The sequence below is a fragment of the Lissotriton vulgaris genome, unplaced genomic scaffold (genome assembly GCF_964263255.1).
Source record: "Lissotriton vulgaris unplaced genomic scaffold, aLisVul1.2 SCAFFOLD_771, whole genome shotgun sequence".
In the NCBI taxonomy this organism is placed as follows: domain Eukaryota; kingdom Metazoa; phylum Chordata; class Amphibia; order Caudata; family Salamandridae; genus Lissotriton; species Lissotriton vulgaris.
Window position 1 is genome coordinate 677,564 of NW_028247168.1, and position 22,542 is coordinate 700,105.

A 22,542-nucleotide genomic window follows, 5' to 3' on the forward strand; every position below is an offset into this window, starting at 1 on the left:
CCCCCACCCCTTTATCAGTGATAGGGAACCACCAGATCTACTTCTCACTGTGCCCACAGGTGCTCCAGCAGTCGTTGTTGATCCTCTCGAATTCCTCTGTACTGGCACGAAACTGCCTTGATTGTGCCCATGAAGAGGGCCACATAGTGGCAGCTCCTGAGTTCACGCAGTTCAGAAGAGCCAGTACCCAGTGTACAGAGGAATGTGTCAGGGCAGATGTGGACTGGATGCCTTTGCCATCAAAAGTCAATAACCCCATTTCTGCTACCAGTCTGCAAAAGTGTGGGTGGTTTGAGATTCCTGCAACGAAGGGTGAAATCTATCCATCTGCAAGCCTGCCACACAGTTAAGATCTCCCCCCCCCCCCACCCCAGTATGGTCGGGTGAGTTAAGTGCGGGACCAAGGATCTTGATAAACCAGCTAGAAAGCACTCTGATCTGAATTTGGAGTGTATACGTTTACTATTGCTACTTCTCGGCCCTCTAGTCCCAGCACCACAACGTATCTGCCCTCTGGGTCTAATGAAATCTCCCGTATGCTGAAATGGTACTCCCCTGAATGTATATCAGGACTCCCTGACATAAGCTGAGTATGTGGTGTAATATGCCTGGCCCTTCCAGCAGTGCTGAAGTGCTAGCCCCTCCTTAGCCATTAGGTGTGTTTTGTGCAAAAGTACTGTTTGAATGCTCCTCTTCTTTAAGTAAGAAAACACTTTATAGCACTTAGACATAGTGTGCATGTCACAGATGTTCCAGGAGAGGCATATATGTCAAGATTAGTGGTACGCATATTCCATTCTTGATTTCCTCTCCCATCCCTCAGGATCCCCGCATGCAGTGCAGACTTTCTGTGCAGATATTTTGTGCAAGATTTTGCCACTCATGGGTCCCCAAGAATGCAACCAAAAATCATGATACCAACGCCCACTCCCCAGAACAAACAAGTGTCAACAAGTCATGAGAGTTTCCCCGCTTTTCTCTAAGAGAAGGGGGCAGCCAAAAGAGCCCCTCAGGAAACGGTCCATCTATCTAGTGTTGAACATAGGAGTTCCACCCCCAGTCCATGGTAGGAACACAGGCAGGATTCACACTCCCTCTCAGTAAGGATCTCAGCCCCATCGAATAAATCCCCCAAAATGTTACTAGGGTGTCCAAGGCTTCAGAGAATCCCACCGGACGTTCCCGGGGCAGCACTACACTTGAGTCTTGAGAAATGCTGGAGCAGCGATCAGAGTCTGAGTCTCACACAGCACAATCTCCCTAAGGTGTTGGCAGCCCATACCCCTGCCACCCTTTGGCCACCTCCATTGCTTTGTGTCTTCCAAGTTGTGCTTCAGCTTCGGGGTATCGGAGCCAATGTGTTGCTTTGGTTGGGGGCCCCAACTGGGCCCTGGCTGTGGCTGCAGCTGATGATCAATTCAGCTCCAAACTTACTGCGGGGATAGAAGGAACCTGGTGCCGTCAAGTGCTGCCACACTCAGCCATGTCAGGAACAGCATCGCTTATGAAAGGTCCAACTGCCGCAGACTGTTCTTAGCCTCCTGGAACAAGGCTCTTTGCCTCTGCACCTCATGTGAAAAATCCGGGAAGCTCCTTACCATGGTGTTTTTAGTTCGGAGATCTCCTTTGTGGCGAGTCTGCATCAGGATGTGGTCACAATCTTGATACTAGAGTAGGCAGGCTACAGCTGTCAATGGGGGTAGTGGGGGGTGGGTTTGGGGTTCCTGGGAGCGACAGCCTGGTCTTCACTCAGTAGGCCCATTCCAGAACAAGGAATGAAGAGCGGCTCTCAACTGGTACTTCTTTTTGAAGCCATGCGTCAAGGTAATCTACCTTGTTGGAACCTTCAAGTTTCTTGGGAAGGTCTCCTCAGATGCATACTTGTAATTAGTCTGATTGACTAATGTAATACATTTTTTTTAAGAAAAAGGAAAACAAATGTTAATCAGTGTATAACAAAATGTGCATTATTTTGTGTATTCATTGAAACCCAGGACACTTGATATAATCATTGAATTTTTATGTAGAAAATTATTTAATATCTATTTCTTTAAGTGTGATAAATTTTAATAATAAAAAAATTATTTGATAATAACATAAGCAGTCATGTATGTGATCTTACATGTTTGAATTTATTGTTTGTTGTTTTAATATTTTGCCTGCACATATGTGTACAATTCTACTTGCCTATTTTTCTTCCTAATTGTTAGTATTTTTCCGGGCAGTTGGCAAGTTTATCTTGTATGCAGGGGCCCCAAATATCTGATTCCACAAATATGCATATTATCTATATTACTATACATTATAACATATTGTACATTATCTTTGTCCCTGTGAAACATCTGATATTTCTGTGAAAATAGATAAGAGTTTAATATTGCAAGCTTAAGGGATCCTATCTTTGAGCTTCACGTTACATGGATCCACATGCACTGGGAACAATCATTCAGAAATTCCTTTAAATTGAGGTCAATACTTCATTTCTACTTGACGACATATGAAATGGAACATTCTGTAAATATAAGTGTTCAAAGTCACTTCCTGAATATGATTGCATCCTTACAATTCTTCGCTAAACACATTTTTCGGTTACAGAATCTGAAGAGACTGTGGAATCAACTCTCCTCAATTTATTGTTAGTTTCAGATAGGAAGATAATGGCTACAGGAACTAAACCACTCGATTGCCTGGCAAGGAGGCTCTGGGCCATGAGGAAAAATATATCCATTGTCAAAGATGACCACCACTATTCCCACAAGACTTGAGAGTTTGGGAATCATGGGCAATGTAGTTTGTGCTTGGTTCTCTCAAGTAGAACAGCCTCTAAAAATGACAATGTTCTTCTTCCTACTCCAGACTTTTCTTCCTTCGGCTGGAGCTAGCTCAATTATCTTCAAAGTAAGATGCCTGCAGAATATAGTTCCTGACAAGTTTCTGGAAAGCTCTTTGCAAGGCATTAGGAATTGAGTATGCTTTTTCATCTTATCACCCTCATTCTAATAATCAAGGAGAACAAACTAACCAAAGTCTAGAAGTGCAACTCTGTTGTTCCAATACTACTCAAGAGGAATGTTTTTCATATTTATTTATTGCTGAAGTTTCCTATAACAGTATGACTCACATGGACACAAAAGTTCCACTAATGTGCTTCTTGCATAGGTTTCATCCTAGAGATTTTCCTTCTTCGCCAACAGAATTGATCTGGTTTTGAAAAGTTAGTCCAGCATCAAATTTTAATGTAAGTTTTCCAATACATTGCACAGGCGCTGTTTTATGTCCACAGCAAGATGGCCGAAAACAAACACCAAGGCTAATGAGTGCCTGAAAGGGTACAAGATTTCAGTTTTTCTACCATTCAACTCCTATTTGTTTCTCTGAATACATTACTCCTCACTTTGGAGGCAGTGCTGCAAAGTAGTTGTCGTCTTCTTCGAATCACTGTTAAGTTTGAAACTTATCGCTGTCGTAGAAATACATTACCACAGATAAACCAGAGGATTGAATAAGGAAAGCTAAAAAGGACATACAAAGATTCAGAATGCAAAGGGACAGCACAGAGCCCTTAGGCGCCCTATACATTAAGGTTTTCTTTTTTGATATGAAAGAATTAAGAAGTCCAGTTCAAATGTCTGTTATTCTTATCAACTTAGCGATTCTATCACACTTCTGTCTGGAAGATGTCACCCGAACTGACATTCTGTCTTCTATGTAGGATGTCCTGATAAAGGTACCATTTTGTTTTCGGAGTTCTTTAATCTATAAGATACCATCTTGAGAGGAGAGTTTTGACTTGCAGAAGTGCTTTTTTGTTATTAAAGTTTTGTTGCACAATCTGACTCTGAAGATGGGCTCAATGTATCTATTTATAGTTGGTGGTGCTTTATATCTTTCTGACCATGAATCGGAGCTGGAATCCGGAGTTGATGTAGTTAATTGTTCCTGCTTTGTGGGTTCATATTGATAATTTCAAATAAGTCTGGAAAGCTTGTACCGATAACTAAAAGAAAAACAGGATTGGTATTGTTTTGGATACTAGAGCCACTTTAGATGCAGTTATTGAGGATACATCCATTCACCCTCCAGAATACAAGTAATTTATACAAAGATTTTAGAATACCCACCTTCTAGTTGCAATTCTCAAGTGCTATTGATTTCAGCTATTTTACTTGTAGAAAAAGGATTTTATGAGGTTTGGGATTATTTTTTAATACAGTAATATATTGTACATTATATTAGATGGTAGCAATACAAACGATATAGTCAAGGCTCTTATGAATGACAAACATTTGAGCTAAGTGAGTCATTATGTACCTTAGAATGCCACAGCATTTTTTGAAGCTGCAAAACGCTTCCTTTACTGAGTATAATTCTTGGGATTTCATCATTCCAAAAGGTGAGCATCTAATCAGCCCTAATTACTTCATGCCGTTTTTCTGAAACTAGTAAATGTCTCGCGGAACTCATCTCTCTACAGTTGTCAAGTTGGTAATCTCCTGTCCCTAAGCTTTAAGTCCCATACTCAGGGGAAAATCTCCAAGAAATATAAAACATTTTAGCAGAATCAATTTAAAAAGTGAACATATTCATTAGCAGATTAATGGGTATTTTTACGATATTGGGTTATTACATGCCCAATGGATTTAACATATTTATAATTGTCTACCAATTGAGGAGCTTTATTTTTCATTGATTTTTGAGGATATCAGCCAGATCTTCTTTTCTTCCTTGATGTCATTTCATCATAATGAGATGCTTCCTCAATCTCACGTGAAGGATGCATTTCTTTCCCATGACTCTCCTTCCCTTTTCGTTTGGAAAAAAACGCAATATTTATAACCACTTTCTTTGTCTCTATCTGAATTCCTATATATCTCAATATTGCGTTTTGGATGGTGAGTACCCCCTTTTCCGAAGTTCTGGGCTTGGCTGCTTACCGTTCATGTTTTGGTTGAAGTCCATGTCTTTGTTTATTTAAGTGTTTAATATCACTGAATCAATGGTGTCAGTGAGATCTCTTGATCTGTGATCCTCTCTGTATCACCTACCTACTGACTCTTCAAGACATAATACTTAAGCATGTGCTTCACTCAGAGTAGGTTTTGCCTTTTGCAAATAATTATCGTACAATCCTTGTCTCTGCTTAGTTTATTTAATTAGTAGTTAACCATTGAATGCCTCGTAATAGCATATTCCTATCTTCATTGACAATAGCCATCACATTTTGCAACTCCACTACTGTTTTGACACTGTTGTCAGTGTCTTTCTTGACAATAAAGGTAGTGTCTATCTGGTTAATACTGAAATTGATTCCAGCTGTTCCCATGCCTCTTTAACGTTTAGTGGTTGTTGGTGAATGGGTGAGCACCAACCGGAATTTCCGACAACAAACCGGGACAGGACCCAAATTTATGGCTGGCACTTTCCTCTCAAGTGGTTTCACCCAAGAACCACTAAATAGAGCAATATAATGGAAGTGTGGTAGAGGGTTATTGTGCGGGAAAAGTCAAACGTAGTTTCCTGTTGTAATGTAGTCCAAAATGCATTTTCTGATTTATAGGTTAAATTATTCAAAATAGATCCAACGAAAATAAAGTAAAGAGATAACAGCTGACACGTGTTTCACCCGTGGGGCGCTAAATAGGCCATGGGCTTTCTCACGGCCAAAATCTTGTTAAGTCATGTGACATGTACATGGTCGCTCTTGCTGTCACTGTGGTCCTTTTGAAATGAGTCTCTTTATGTAGGCAAATATTGCTTCCAGGCCTAATAAGCTCTTTATAAATGGAATATTTTCTGTGCCCATGGTTTGCATTCACACTTGAAAATGTGCCATCTCCTATTCCTTCAACACTCTCTTTTCCCTTACCGTGCAGCTTTCCACCTCTTTCACACCAACAGCCTGATTCATCAATCTCCCGTTTTGCGAGGCCCTAATAGCGAATTATAGCGATTCGCTATTAAGGACTCGCAAAACGGGATTCATGTAGGATTAGCAAAATTTATTGCGATTCCTACTGATTCCTTATTTGCGATTAGCAAATTGCTAATCGCAAATAAGGAAAAACTCCCCATTCATTCCTATGGGCCAAAAGGCCCATAGGAATGAATGGTGAGTATTCCTTATTTGCGATTAGCAATTTGCTAATCGCAAATAAGATTGCGATTTGAAGGGTGCCAGGGGTGTCCAAAGGACACCCTGTAGCACCCCTCAAATGCACATTTGAACAGGTGTTGCGCACACACATGTCCAGAGGACATGTGTGTGTGTAACATGCAAAAGAAAAAAAGCACTAAAGTGCTTTTTACTCTTTTTTCGCAATTTACCACAAAGTCAGATTTCGTGGTAAATTGCGACCAAATATTGCGAATTCGCAATTTCAAATTGGGTGATGAATTGGATTTAAGGAATCTCTATTAGAGATTCCTTAAATCCAATTCCTCGCAAATATGCGATTTCGGTAATAGCGATTTTTGCATTTGGGATGATGAATCCCAAATGCAAAAATCGCACTCGCAAACGGCCAGATTCTCAGAATCTGGCCATTTGCGAGCGCAATTCATGTTGATGAATATGGCTGATAATCTTTTTTTTTCTAAATTCAGAGCAGCCACTTTTCAGTTACCTATTGTTGGCTTGTGCATGTTCTTTTAAGGATGTACGATTGCGCCCATCTATTATGAAAATATTCAGGCCTACTTAGAAACCTAAAAAGCCATTGCTTTCCTCAAGTGGAATGCCAATTTCTCATCAAACAATCATTGTGCAGCATCAATGAAACCTATTTATTGTAGCTAACAGTGATTTAAGGACACAGCTTTAACCCATAAACAGTATTTCCCAGGGTAAATTCAACTAAATTCTGAAAGCTACTCTCAGCTGCTCACTGTAGCCTAATGACCCTTCACAACTTCACAAAAGGGTTAAACCACTCGGTGATTAGTGTAAACACCAGTGTATCTTACTCTGTGTGAAGTTAGCTGATCTAATAATTCTTTTAACAAATTTTTCAGACTTGCTACTACAGTCCATCTCATTAGTTATAGATCACATATCATTCACTGAATATCCTGAACAAGCGCCCAGCTAGTTGTCGGGCTAATTACAGTGTACCCAGCATTGCATGTTGAGAACTCAATTAGATATAATTTACTTCTGACCTGAGATTCCACTAAAAAGCAGCTACAATTATCACAGGTCTCGAAAACTACTATAGCACACCTTCACAAAAAGCGATTTAATTTAGAGGTGTTAAAATACTTATTTGTGCAGCAGTCAAACAGCTGCTTATTAAAACTATGTTGTCTAAGAGTATGATGTTCAAATTCTGAAGCTGCTAGCATAACTCCCATTTAACTCAAAAACAAAGGAGACTTGAAGGTAAACTCTGATAGGACTTCACTCTAAAGCTATGATACAATAGCATGTATGTTATTTTATTGGATAGTATAAACAACTCCGCAATATAGGAGATATTTGGAGAAAATAGTTTGCACAGTTTCTGCTCTGCTTTTGCGATTGTTCTAATCATAATGTGACATATGAAAGTGCAGAAACACTGCTATTCTGAATGCAAGAGACAGCAGAGTTTAAAACATAGAGAACAATATATATATATACTTAACTGTGCTTTTATAGGAAACCGGAGTAGTACTTTTAATAAATTAAATTGTAATGTGGAGTGTACTATACAAAGCAAGACTGTTTTGGAAAGATGTTATATGGACTTACAATGGAGCAGTTTTAGTTAAATTACAGTTTTATTTAGAAAAATGATACACTCAATATTTTGAATATCAAACAGCATATCTCAAATTCTAGCTCTCCAAATGGCTTCCTGTGACAGTTTAGACGTTGCCATTAGAAACAAATCTGCATATCCATAATCAAATATAATTGTCAGAAATACAATTCAAAACCTGGATAAAAGTGGGCATGGAGAAACCCTTTTTTCCATTAATTAATGCTGTTGGTCCTGCATCATTGTGGACTGAAACCTTTTCTTTCTGAGGATTAATGCCACTCTCTTTCCCTGGACTCACCAAAGCAGTTGCAGGAGTTTCTGTTGGCTCACTCCTTGATGAACAAGTTCCTTGGAATTCCTTTTAATAGCCCACACACTTCTGTTTCTCCATACTACTTCTTCTGTTGGAATATTTCACTATTTTGTGTGCTTTCCGGGTGTCTTGGGTACAAATCTCATGTGTCCCTGCGCATGTCCAAGATTGGACTAGGACTTTCTTTAAGCACTATCTCTGTGGAACCCAGTCCAGTCCAGTCCAGTCCGTTTTCCTGTTTCATCTGTGTTGTTCTGGAGCTTCACTATCTCATAATAATATAAAAATCCTCTTTAATTGCAAAGTGTTGGGCTCAAAATTTCTTCTATTCCTATATCACATTTATTTCCTTCATTTGTGTTGCCTTCCTCATTCCCAATGCAGTTTGGACCCTATTTGGTCCTTTGTCAAGTGTTGTCCAGTGAATCAAGAGAAATAAATATCTCTATTAAATTAGAAACAAAATATAGAATTCTTTATCCTGTTTAAACTAATTCATTAAGTGTATCCTCGATTGGATCATACAATCACAAGCATAGAGTGCAATACATTTCAGTCATACACCAAAACAGAGAATTATTTTGCCCTGTTAAACTCATTGAACAGATTTTTCCTGACAAATTACACTTTAGCTGGCACTTCTGGCAACGCCCATTTAGCAAGACTCCTGAGAACTTTTTGTATCCTAGCCCCTCAACTGCAATATAGAATGGACAGGGGCAAGGGGGTTTCCTCATTTGCATGTGACTATCACACGTATATACACATTTTGGAAACCTCCTTGAATTTGCATGGCCACAAAATCGCTGGCTACATCATTGGTATCACATCTTTGACCCCTTCTGTCATATGAAAGTTCACAGAGCGTGTAAGCAGTAGGTGCAGACACCCATTGCTGCTATCCCAATGTAAGAAGTTGGGTTATTAGTTGAGATGTGTAGAAGCCCCACTCAGGCAACAACCACAAACCTGCGCGAACGCTCTCATAGCTTGTTATAAAGCAGTCGTGTTTAACTTGGAGACGATCTGTAAGGTATTTATGTAGCACACAAACAGTAATAATGTGAAAACGCAACACTAGAAAAAGCATAACTAACTTCGAAAATACATTACATTTTACGAAATAAAATGTCATCAAAATAAATTTAATCCATTGTGTAGAACCAAAGTTATAGAATGTAAAAGTTTTTTATGCAAATTAACATCAAAAAGAACAAAACACTAACTGCACATACCAGGCAAAGTCACAAGTTAAGGCTGTCCTCATTGGAGCGCGGGTCAGCTACAGGCGCCAGCTTAGCTTTGGTCTAAGAGTCTTCAGAGGGGCAAGGCCACAGGCTGTGGTCAAAAGGAGTTTGTCACAGTAGTGAAGATGTGTACCTTGTTTGAAAGGTCCCTCTGAAAAGGATTTTCTGCTTCGAGAAAAACGTACTAGAAGCTGCTGCGAAGTCAATCCCAAAGGCAGTGCTCTTTCGTTGAATCAGCTTGCAGAATTTCTTCAAAAAGTTTCTAAGTCCCAGTTTTTAGGGTCCTCCAAGAGTATTAAGACCAACACCACTTACAAGGGTCCAGGACCTGGGTGGCAACACGTGAAGGGGTTTGGGGCGGACTTCATCAGAGGCCAGCAGCAGGGTTCAGTGCCTGTGGAAGTTTGGTGTATTTCTGTAGTTAGCAGAGGAGGTGTAACGGGGTCCCCCTTGCGAGCACCGCCACAGGGCGCGAACTGACCCAATGTGACCCCCCCCTCTTCTTTCCACAGCCCACGCAGTATTCGGAGTGGTACAGCCCGACACCTACAGTTGCGACGAGGAAGACGTATGGCCCATTAACCAGTCCGGAGGTGTAGAAGAGGCGGAGCCTCGCAGGTGGATAAAGGAGGAGAACGCCCAGCACCAGGTGTGTCTATACACCGGAGGAGCGGTCAGAGTGGAGAGGAGCGGAGTGGCGGGAAGCAGCGAGGAGGAGCGGAGAGAAGAAGGACGAGAGAGCAGAGGAAAGGAGCGGAGGAGAGGAGGAAGCGGAGAGAGCGAGGACAAGCAGAGCGGCAGCATCAGGTGGATCGGCGAGACCCCTCGCTCTGAAGGAGAGCCGACGGATCGGGAGTGGACCTGGGAGCTGATCTCCGAGAGCAGCTTGGACCGAGCATTGCAGGAGGAAGTAGACGCCGAGAAAGCGGAGGAGGAACAGGGAACGCCTGGAGGCCAACACCACGCGTCGCCCAGCCGTACGCCAGGAGGGGTACGGCTCACTGAGGTGCGTAATCGCTTCCTGGGGTGGTTCACCGATAAAGCCAGAAGTCTAGCGGACAGGGTGGGAGGAACCTGAGGGACGTCTCACGGGGGAAAAGCACGAGCACTCGCCCTCCTCATTGAGTTAACTTAGCTGATCAGGATCACTGTACTACGTGTTCCCCCTCACTACCCCCATCCTTGTGTTTCCAACTGCATTCCTGTGGATCAATTCTGATACTTGCCTCTCTTTTCCTTTTCCCCATCGGCGTCGGCGTGGGTGGCCAGCACGGAGCCTCCAGAGTCCCCTGAGCGGCGGAGTCCGGTCCGGAGGAGAGAAGAGGGAACCCGTAGAAAACCGCGCAAAGAGAGAAGCAGATCACCACGAAGGTCCACAGTTGGCAAAACCTGTACCGATGCACTGTATGAACAATTAAAATCCAGAGTCACTAAAACACGTCTCCTGCCCTTTACTGGTCCCGCGGTTACAGTGGTGGAGAATGCGGGCACTGTAGCCATCTGCGACCAGAAGATGGAGGGCGTGGTGCAAGCCCTGGTGCAAGGGCAGGAGAGGCTAGAGAGGTTGGCAGAGCAACAGCTCAGGGCCGCAGAAGCCGACAGAGAACTGATAAAAACAGCCGTGACGGCCCGTGCTCTGGACCCCCCTCTTTCGTCCGGCCCAGTGTCCGTAAGCAACATACCCCACACCATAGGTGGGGTCTCTCTGCAAAAGTACCAACCTGGAGAGGACCCCGATGCCTTTTTATTAAATTTTGAGCGGGCGGCCAGAGCCTGTGGATGGCCTGGGGCCAAATGGCCTTTCTTTTTGGCCCCGCTGTTGGTCGGTGAAGCACAAGCCGCTTACCAGGTGGCCAATCCAAGGGGTGACACCCCTTATACGGATATCAAACGGATTATCCTGGACCATCTGGGATTGGACCGGGAAGCATACCGGCTGCGGTTCCGGCGAGAACGAGGCGTAACAGGAGAAACGCCAAAGACTCTGTTTGTCAGATTGAAGATGGCCGCCGACAAGTGGCTCAGCCTGAACGAAAGCACGAAAGAGGAAATAATGGACCGGATTTATTTGGAACAGTTTGTAGAGGCGCTACCCTTTTCCACCCAGAGGTGGCTAAAACAACACCCTGATCTGACGACAACTCAAGCCGTAGAGATGGCTAACACATACTCACGGGTACAACAGAGACCCCTGCAGGCCCCGGAGTCTGACAAGTCGAAGGCACCCTTCCGACCAGAGAAAAAACTCCTGAGGGTTCCAGAAACACCCAAACCACGTCCCTGGAAAAGCGAACCCCTCCCTCACACGGGACCGCAGTGCTTTGAATGCGGGACCTGGGGTCATATAGCCAGGCATTGCCCCAGGAGAAGACCGGCAGACGAACCGATGGAAGTGGGATATCTGCCCCGAACCATCCTCTACTCGGCGGAGATGGGACACGCATACCGCGTCAGTATGAGGATAAACGGCAACACAGTGCAGGCGCTCCTGGATTCTGGCTGCCGCCAGTCGGTAGTACAGGCCCACCACGTAAGGCCCCACCAGCTCATCCCCCACGAACAAGTATATATCCGATGTGTCCACCGGGATGTGAAACCATATCCCGTCGCTCTACTGCCCCTAGAACCCCAGGAAGGACCCGCCGTAAGGGTTCGGGTCGGGGTATTGTCTACGCTGCCTGAAGACCTGATAATCGGAACGGACAACCCAGCCTTTTTGTCCATGTTCGAGCGGAGTATGGCCCAGACGAAGAAGACACTGGAAACAAGGGGACACTCAGAAGCGGTGACGGCTTTGGCGTCCTCGGATCCCTGGACATTGGACCGCAGTTTTCAATTCGCCCAGGCCAATGACGCCACATTGGTTAACGCCTGGGAGAAGGCACATCACACCCAGGACGAAGATCCACTGCGTTATCCGAGATTGTATATCAAAAACGGCCTGTTGTACCGACAGGGAGGAAAAGAGGACCCCGAGCAGTTGTTGGTTCCGGTGTCGTTCCGCGAACAAGTCCTGTTCTTTTCGCATTCTCATTTGGTGGCCGGTCACACGGGAGCAGAGAAAACCACCCAGAACCTCCTGAAGTGTTTTTACTGCCCCGGGATATACAAAGACGCTTTGACCTACTGCCAGGAGTGTGACATTTGCCAAACCAGAAACATGACGAGGCCCCCTGCGGTGCCCTTACAACCCCTCCCCATTATTGGGGTTCCCTTTGAACGGATTGGGATGGACATTATTGGACCTCTCCCAAAAACGAAGAAAGGATATTCATAGGTCCTAGTCATCGTCGACTATGCCACGCGATTCCCGGAAGCATTTCCCCTCACCTCCACCACCTCCAAGAACGTGGCTGACAAGATGCTTGAACTATTCACCCGGGTGGGTTTCCCTAAGGAAATACTAACCGACCAGGGGACCCCTTTTGTGTCACGCCTCATGGGGGACGTATGTAAAGTGCTTCACATACACCAGATAAGGACCGCTGTATACCACCCGCAAACCGACGGATTAGTAGAGAGATACAACCGCACCCTAAAAACCACCTTAAGAAAAATGCTGGGAGTCAACAGTAACGAATGGGACCAGGTACTTCCCATTGCTTTGTATGTCATCCGAGGGCAGACCCAAAGCAGTTTAGGGGTCTCGGCATTTGAGATGTTATATGGGAGAAAGCCCCGATCACTATTGGACATGACCAAGGAGGCGTGGGAAAAAGAAACCCCAGAAGAGACCGCAAACACCCTGGAATACGCTCGGAACCTGCGCTCCAAGCTAGGGAAACTAAGGGACCTGGCGTTCGCCAATCTCGAGAAACACCAGAACAAACAGAAGAACCTTTATGATAAAGGAAAGAAATGGAGGATCTTGGAAAGAGGAGATTGGGCTCTAGTGTTGTTGCCCTCCTCCACACAAAAATTCAAAGCGGAGTGGAGTGGTCCGTACCAAGTAGTGGAGAAGATCGGTAAGACCAGTTACCGGCTACAAGTGAACGCCAGAAAAAGGCAAGTCTACCACATAAACCTGCTAAAGAAGTGGTTGGGGAAACCCCCCCACCCCGTTCACCTTGCTGAGTCGGATAAAAGCCCTGGCCTTTCCACGATTCCCCTGCTAGTGATCAACGATGATTTGAGACAGGAGGAAAAACAAGAGTTGCTGGACGTGCTGCTGAAACAAGAACAGGTGTTTTCCGACCTCCCGGGGAAAACCACGCTGGCTGAACACCGAATAGACACAGACCCAGGGAAGACCGTGAAAATACGTCCCTATCGGATCCCAGAAGCCAGGAGACAAGACATACGCCGCGAGGTAACTGACATGTTACAACTCGGGGTCATACGCCCCTCACACAGCAACTGGTCAAGCCCGATCGTCCTCATACCCAAACCGGACGGCTCACGCAGGTTCTGTATGGACTTCCGGGCCCTTAACGCAATCTCGAAGTTCGATGCATATCCCATCCCTCGGATTGACGAACTCATAGAGAAGTTGGGAGATGCGCAGTACATAAGCACGATCGACCTCACAAAAGGGTACTGGCAGGTGCCGCTAAGAGAGGAGGACCGGCATAAAACAGCCTTTTCAACCGAGGAGGGCCATTATGAGTTTACGGTGCTACCGTTTGGCCTTCACGGTGCACCCGCCACCTTTCAGAGACTTATGAATAACGTACTACACGGTCTGTCGTCCTTCACCTCAGCGTACCTGGACGACATTGTGGTGTTCAGCCCCGACTGGAAGACCCATTTGAGACACCTGTCGCAAGTGTTGGATACCCTGAACCATGCGGGACTGAAGATTAATGCAAAAAAATCACGGATAGCTTTTCATAAAGTCAAGTACCTGGGGTACGTCCTGGGACACGGCATGATCGAGCCACAAACGGAGAAAGTCAGGGCCATTTCAGAGGCACCGTTTCCCACCACAAAAAAGAACTACGTGCGTTTTTGGGGCTAATAGGGTACTATCGACGGTTTATACCGAACTTTGCTCAGGTGGCCGCCCCCCTCACGGACGCCCTGCAGACCTCTGTCAAACAGGCCGCGCTGGCCAAACCCACGGTGGTCATGTTGGACTCATTCAACGAGTTGAAGAAAAGGATCACCTCCACCCCCATCCTCAATTCCCCGGATTATACGCGTCCATTCGCCTTGCACACGGATGCGTCCGAGTTTGGGATCGGCGCGGTGCTGTCACAGGAAGGTCGGGATGGATTGGACCACCCAATCCTGTTTGTCAGCAGGAAGCTGTTCCCGCGGGAACTAAAGTATGCCACGGTAGAGAAGGAGTGCCTGGCTATCCGTTGGGCCGTGGAAAAGTTGGCCTATTACCTCGAGGGCCGGCCCTTCTCGCTCTACACGGACCATGCGCCCCTTACTTGGATGGCCCGTAACAAATCGAACAACGCCAGGTTCATGAGGTGGTTCCTGGCATTGCAGCCGTTCAACTTCAGGGTGTGCCACAAGCGGGGTGTGGACAACGTTGGGGCTGATTTTCTGTCTCGACACCCGCTTCCCAAGCGGAAGCGTCCTGGGGGGGAGGTGTGTAACGGGGTCCCCCTTGCGAGCACCGCCACAGGGCGCGAACTGACCCAATGTGACCCCCCCCTCTTCTTTCCACAGCCCACGCAGTATTCGAAGTGGTACAGCCCCGACACCTACAGTTGCGACGAGGAAGACGTATGGCCCTTTAACCAGTCCGGAGGTGTAGAAGAGGCGGAGCCTCGCAGGTGGATAAAGGAGGAGAACGCCCAGCACCAGGTGTGTCTATACACCGGAGGAGCGGTCAGAGTGGAGAGGAGCGGAGTGGCGGGAAGCAGCGAGGAGGAGCGGAGAGAAGAAGGACGAGAGAGCAGAGGAAAGGAGCGGAGGAGAGGAGGAAGCGGAGAGAGCGAGGACAAGCAGAGCGGCAGCATCAGGTGGATCGGCGAGACCCCTCGCTCTGAAGGAGAGCCGACGGATCGGGAGTGGACCTGGGAGCTGATCTCCGAGAGCAGCTCGGACCGAGCATTGCAGGAGGAAGTAGACGCCGAGAAAGCGGAGGAGGAACAGGGAACGCCTGGAGGCCAACACCACGCGTCGCCCAGCCGTACGCCAGGAGGGGTACGGCTCACTGAGGTGCGTAATCGCTTCCTGGGGTGGTTCACCGATAAAGCCAGAAGTCTAGCGGACAGGGGGGGGAGGAACCTGAGGGACGTCTCACGGGGGAAAAGCACGAGCACTCGCCCTCCTCATTGAGTTAACTTAGCTGATCAGGATCACTGTACTACGTGTTCCCCCTCACTACCCCCATCCTTGTGTTTCCAACTGCATTCCTGTGGATCAATTCTGATACTTGCCTCTCTTTTCCTTTTCCCCATCGGCGTCGGCGTGGGTGGCCAGCACGGAGCCTCCAGAGCCCCCTGAGCGGCGGAGTCCGGTCCGGAGGAGAGAAGAGGGAACCCGTAGAAAACCGCGCAAAGAGAGAAGCAGATCACCACGAAGGTCCACAGTTCGCAAAACCTGTACCGATGCACTGTATGAACAATTAAAATCCAGAGTCACTAAAACACGTCTCCTGCCCTTTACTGGTCCCGCGGTTACAGGAGGCTAGTAAACTAGGCCTTGTAGTCACTCTGGTGGTCCTGGGTTATGGAAAGCAGGTCCAGTCTACCTTCCTCAGGCAGCAATCTAGTCCTTCTTGCAGCAGGCCCAGAATTAATCTTCCGAAGCTTTCCCGTGTCCAGAATTGATCTGATTTGGGGTCTGAGAGTGCCAAGTTTTGTCCCCATTGCCAGACTGTGGGTGGTTGATGCCCCCTTTGTCTCCCCATTTGCCTTCCTGAGCGTGGCTCCAAACTGTTAGGATGAAAATAGCAAGGGCAGGCCTGGCGATGGGTTCCTTTCTGTCTGCTGGAAAAAAAACTTTGAAATGCAAGTGGGTCTGTGTACAACCCCTCCCCCACCATCCTGGCAGGATGCCCATCCTATCCCCACCTAGGCTTTCTTTATCTCACTCTCTGGCAGCAATACACAACCCACAACACCAGAGTCATGTGCCCCAGGCTACTGGCAGGAAGGCATTATGGATTTGATCCACAAAAATGCCAACTTTCTAAAAGTGGAATTTTTATAATTGCAACAAAAATTCGACTTTGCCATTCAAGAGGATATTAAATTAAAAGTAAAACGAGACCAAGATATATGATCCCAATCTAATATTAGCATGTACTAAATGTAATAAGGCAAACCCAGTGTTGTCCTATGGAGGAGATAGGCCTTACCACTCTAAAAAGCAACTTTAGAAGTTTTTCGCTGCAAGGAATTGTAAAATCTAAACTCACATGTCTTACTTTTTACAATCACCCTGCTCTAGGAACTTTTAGGGCGTACTTTAGGGGTGACTTACAAGTAGTACAGAGGAACGTTTAGGCTTCGCAGTAGGTTTATTTTCCCAGGTTGAAATTGCACTTATAAATTATGCTGGTGTGGCAGGCCTGAGACATGATTTTAAAGTGTTACTTAAGTGGGTGGCACAAGGAGTGCTGCAGCCCACTAGTAGCATTTAATTTACAGGCCTCGGGCAAATATAGTATCATTTACTAGGGACTTACAAATAAAATGTGTCAATTGGGTGTAGGCCAATTTTACCACGTTTTAGGGAGAGCACTTTAGAACTTGTAAAGTGCACAGCAACCTAGTTCAGCAAAACAGGAGAAGTGAAGAGAAAAGGTGTGGGGGGCTACCACCTACGTGTGATGAGTCTTAACACCAGGCACTGTAAGCTGGTGTTAAATTGTACATCTTTCATAGCTGAGGGGGCCTCAGTCCAAGGGGTCTCTGAAAGGAGAGTGAAGAACTCACTCAAACTGCCTGTGTTTCTCACAGTCACAGTCACAGTCATCCTCTTACATTACCACTAGTCAGCTGCAAAAAATGTGCACCTTTTGTTCTCCTAGCTTTACATTACATTCACACTCATCCTGAGGTGTTGGATCATGTGCATACACATGACAAACATATTTTTTATAATAGAATTTGAATGATAATAATACTATATGTGTAATTTGTTGCATGATGATTGTTCTCTTCTCTTAAAGCATCATTCCAAAAGAGATGCAATTTGGTATTGGGCTTGGAATGTGCGTGCTTTTGTGTTTTTTCCAAATTGTAAAATAAAATCTTCAATGGATGTTTGACAATTTGTGAAATATATTAGGCTTGATTCACAAAGATAAATCACACTTCGGAGGAAATTAACTGAGGCAGGTTCTGTGCTCCATCCTGAAGAGTCTACGAGTAAAAGTTGGTGAACATGCACAAAAATGATTATGTATATTCAACAACGATTTGCAGGTCTACCACTCTGAAAATATTTGCAGGTGGGCCAGTGGCTCGAGTAAATGTTCTCCAGTTTGAAAAGGAGGAGGAACCCCCTTCACCAGCCCCGCTCCCAAAAATCTAAATATTTAATGTAAAAGAAAATTGATTCTGAAGTACAAGGGCATGTAATGGTTGATTTCTCAGATTCGTCATTGTACACTTTTGCAATCTCGCATGCAGAAATATGCATTTTGAAGCATTTGTTTACCACTGCTGGAATGGTTTCTAATAAACAAAAAAATCTAACTTTTACTCTAAACCTAGGAGCAGACAGGGAGTAATAGTACAGTTTGTCTTTTGGTTAAGGTTGGTAATTTGGGCCCTTAATGCTTCGTTTGCATACCCTTTTGTGTTATCTTTTTTTTAACACTAATAATGCTTGAGTTTACTGTTGCTTTTGTAGAATCGAAGTACGTGGCTCATTACAGGCACGATTTTGAATCTTATTAAATCTCCAGCAAAAAGGTGTAAAGACTCTATCGGTACGCGTTAAAGTTGAAGTAGTACTGCAAAAATAAGTTTTATAGAAAAAAATCAATATTAAGAACAAATAAAAAGTGCTGTGTACTTTGCTCATCACCGGGTCACATCTATCTATTCATCCAAGCTGATTATGTTTCTGAAATAAAGAAGTAAACTACGGGTTGAGTCATCAGAAATTATGGCTGTTCATTTATAGTCCATGTGCTTTGTGAAGTAGCAGTTTTAGTAATTTACCTTGTTTGCCTAAATATAGCACAGAATAAAGGAATTGCCGATGGAAAATGCACGCTTTTCTTTGGGTGAATGGTAAAGCCGCTTCACACCAACAGCTAAATACGTGCCTACTAACATCTGCTTTTCTAAAGTTTTGGATTTTATTTGAGTTTTGATATTTAGGGCCATTTTTATTCCTGTTGATTGACAGAGTTTGAGAAGGTGCTGAAATGTGTTTGTGAACTCCTATGATTTTAAACTGTGTTAATATTTTCTTTTGCAGGTTGAAGCAATTCCAGACTTCAGTCTGCAGAGTTACCATGTTTTAAGAGGTAGAACACTGCAAGGTTCCCAAATGTGGAAGTTTTCTGTCGTAAATTACATCCCATTTGTTGAAAGGTGCATGATGCCTCCATGTTTGACTAGCTGAAGGTAAACCCAAGAAGTCACTGACCATGGTCATATAGCATGCTGCTGCACTAAGAGTTGATGAACCCATGATGAGCTCTGATCTCCATGGTGCTAGTGTGGACCATGGTGGACCGTGGGCTGCAGTCTCCACAACAAAGGCTGAAAATGAGGTAGCAACCATTTTTACAGAACCGACTTTGGAGAACCAGGATATTCAGCACCAGGAAGACATGGAGATGCGCTCTATTGGAACACATGAAAATGACTCCAATGGAAATGACTTTAATGAACAAGAGTCCAGTGGGAATGATTTTAGTGAACCAGAGCCCAGAGGTAATGATTTCAATGAACACGAGTCCAGTGGTAATGTTTTAAATGGGCATGAGTCCAGCGAGACAGACTCTAAAGTCAATGAATCAAAGAGACGGACAAGTTTGAAGTTCCGGAGACCAAGTAAATCCACAGGGGACAGTAGTAGCAGCAACAGGTGAGACATCAGCATGGACTCCTGTTGTATTGTCTGTTGATTGCCTTCTATCAGCAGCTTGTATTCACTTGTACCTGAATTCTTTTATGTTGGTATTTTAACATTCTTCAATAAAAGGTGCAGTTGCCTTAGTCACCCTTTTCTTCCCCACCATCTTCATAAAGCATTTTCAATATTCACTTGGCTTTCAATAAATAATGCAGACAAATTGCACACAGTAACAAATGGATGTACAACCCATAGCTTTAGCCTTTTAATTCGTAATATGAGCTAAACTCAGAATAACTTGCCCAAATATTTAAGTGATTCTCAACTACTATGGAGTATTGATATGGCTAATAGCGTGGATCCCAATCTTAGCACAAAAAGTAAATGTTGACAAAGTTGGAAGATTTACCATTGTGTTGTGCATACGGGCAGGATACAAACATCCCTGGTGCTTATATATGCACCTAATGTAGAGGACAAACAGCTTTTTAGAGAAGGCCTATGAGTGGGGTCACCCTATTTAGAGTCTAGGTGCATTCTGCTTGGAGACTTACAGCCAGATTCATCAAACCAGAATCGGCTCGCAAAGGGCCAGATTCTGAGAATCTGGCCCTTTGCGAGCGCTATTTTTGCATTTGGGATGCATCATCCCAAATGCAAAAATCGCAAATCTAGAAATCGCTAAATTCCGACTAATTGCATTTAAGGAATCTCAATTTGAGATTCCTTAAATGCAAATCATGAACCATTTTTAAATTGCGAAATCGCTATCTGGGGCCGCTATTTACCGCGAAGTCTAACTACGTTCGTAAATAGCAAAAACTTTAGTGCATTTTTCTAAGTTGTATGTTACACACACACATGTCCTTGGGACATGTGTGTGCGCAACACCAGTGGACATTACCATTTCAGGGGTGCAACAGGGTGTCCTTTGGACACCCTGGCACCCTTGGAATTGCTTCCTTATTTGCGATTCGCTAATTGCTAATCGCTAATAAGGAATGACTCCCCATTCATCCTATGGGCCTTTAGACCCATAGGAATGAATGGGAAAGCCAATCCTTATTTGCGATTCGCAATTAGCGAATCGCAAATAAGGAAGCTGTAGAAATCGCTAAAATTATTTCTATTTCTACATGCATCCCGTTTTGCGAGTCTTTAACAGCTAATCCTTAAAATTCTCTATTAAGGACTCTCAAAACAGGACTTTGACGAATCTGGGGGTTAACTGTGTAATAAATTACCAACTAGCTAGATAGGCACTCACAAAAGGTGAATGCGAAATCAGGAATTATAACAACCTTTTCAAAAATGATACAGGCAATTGAACTGGTTGACGTTTGGAGAAATCAGCACCCAACAACTAAAATATTCTCTTTACCCTTTTTAGGTACATCACACATTTGAAAGACTGGACTATACATGCGGAAAACAAAAACAATGACAGCCGCTTACAGCCCAAAATTCTGGATGACCAAACCTTTGCCACACATCTAAGGGGGGTTTATAAACAAGTTTTTCCTAGCATAACAAAAAATTAACAGAGCAGTATAAGAGTGATGTAAAATAGCACTTAAAGGCACAGGCATATGAAGTAAAAACTCAACTAGTGTGCACTTAAAAAGGAGTAGATTAAAAATGTGTACTAGTCCCAGAGACAAGGAAACATAGAGTGCAGGTTAAAAGACACATAAAAAAACACGTGGACTAAGCCTGACTAATCTATATTTACTAATTATAGACAGTGAAGGTGATGACTCGAGAGACATGCTAACTTGGCTATTATAATGAAAGAAACCCCATTCGAATATTATACAACTGCGACAAGAACAGGCATAATATCCAGAATGGGGACAAATGGTAAATGTAGAAAATAATTAGCAAAGGGATTTCAGAAACGCCTAGTAGCGAATCACCATACAATAATATGACACCTGACTTCAATCAGAACACCCACTATGTTCGAGCAGCAATGCCAACAATTAGCTGCAGCTCTCATCCCAGAAGAGATTAAAGACACCTCCTGCGAGTGCCAAAAGGGAAACACCAGGTAGTTATGGGTTTACAGCAGATTTGTATCAGATGGCACAAACGTACTGGTAAATAAATTGCTAAAGTACCTCAAGAATGACTTGCAAAGGATGTTGTTCCCTCTACGATGAGCAGCAGCAGCTGCTCCGCTATGGCGGAGTAGCGTTGCGCCACCTGCCAGCAACCAAAAAAATAAAAAGATAAGAAACCCTTGTTTATTATCGTTTTATTTTTCTCTCGGAGCCGAGGCTTGTGGGCGGTGACAGAGTGGTGACAGGCTGGAGGGGGGAGTGTTAGGCAGTGCCTTCACTGCACATGTGGGTTTGGCTGTCTGTCTAACCACATGTGCAGTGAAGCTCTCTCCAACCCCTGTTGCATTGCTGGGTTAGAGAAAGCAGGCAGGGGCTCCCAGTCTGTGTGGGAGCACAAATCACCAGCGTTCGGGCCAATCCTGACGCTGCTTTCAGCAGCATGAAAGCAGCATCAGGATGGGCTGCAGTACACTCTGGGAGGCTGCGCCTGAAAAAGAGAGGAGCACAATGTGGCGAGCAGGTAAGTGTTTTATTAATTATTACTTTTTGTCTCCACCCGTCTCCATTCCCCAACTTCCCCTCCATCTCCATTCCCCACCTCTTCCCAGTCCCACCACTCTGTTAACTTGCCAACCGCTTCTGACGATGAGAGAAGCAGTGTTAATTCCAAAACCAAATAAAGATCCTGAACAAGTATCCTCCTATAAACGATCCCTCAGTGTTGAAAACTGATGTTAAACTTTTCAATAAAATCTTTGCAAACAAACCTAGAGAGTAATGACTATATTGATCCATGGCGACCTCTCTTGGTTTAAACCAGGTAGGAGTATAATGCATAATATTAGAATATTGCATGCTGAATACTCTACCTGCAATGGATGAGGCCTAAGCCCTGGCAGCATTCGGTATTGAAAGTGTGTTCAACACAGTGGGATAGGACTATATATAGACTGTGATAGGACGAATACAGTTCGAGCGGACCTTCTTAATATGGTTAAATCTTCTATTACGGCCAAACTGAGGACAGATGGTTGGATCTCAGACAGCTGTAAAGGGGAAAGAGTCACACAACATGGCTGCCCACGGTCTCTATTGATGATTGCAATAGCAATGGGACCCTTGGCTTGCAGACAGCATTCTATTCTGGCCCAAGGGTGCATGTAGAGGACACCATGGTAAAATGAAAGGACCAAGAATGATTGGTTCATGCCCTCCATTGCTTTCTGCCATTACAT

At 44.5% G+C, this 22,542-nt stretch overlaps 2 protein-coding genes across 2 annotated transcripts in view; both read left to right on the top strand.

Moving 5' to 3' along the window:
• LOC147665610 (period circadian protein homolog 3-like) overlaps positions 1-22,542 on the top strand; it is a 321,666-nt gene that overhangs the window by 112,228 nt on the left and 186,896 nt on the right. The window contains exon 4 of the mRNA XM_086949648.1: positions 18,642-19,256. Within this exon, the coding sequence (XP_086805774.1) occupies positions 18,856-19,256 (401 nt within the window). The 5' untranslated portion in view covers positions 18,642-18,855. The remainder of the gene's footprint in view (positions 1-18,641; positions 19,257-22,542) is intronic.
• Positions 11,305-15,839, top strand: LOC147665611 (uncharacterized). Its single transcript, XM_086949649.1, has 2 exons — positions 11,305-11,751; positions 14,925-15,839. Exons 1-2 carry the CDS (start codon positions 11,305-11,307, stop codon positions 15,537-15,539), a joined length of 1,062 nt encoding a protein of 353 aa, XP_086805775.1. The 3' UTR covers positions 15,540-15,839.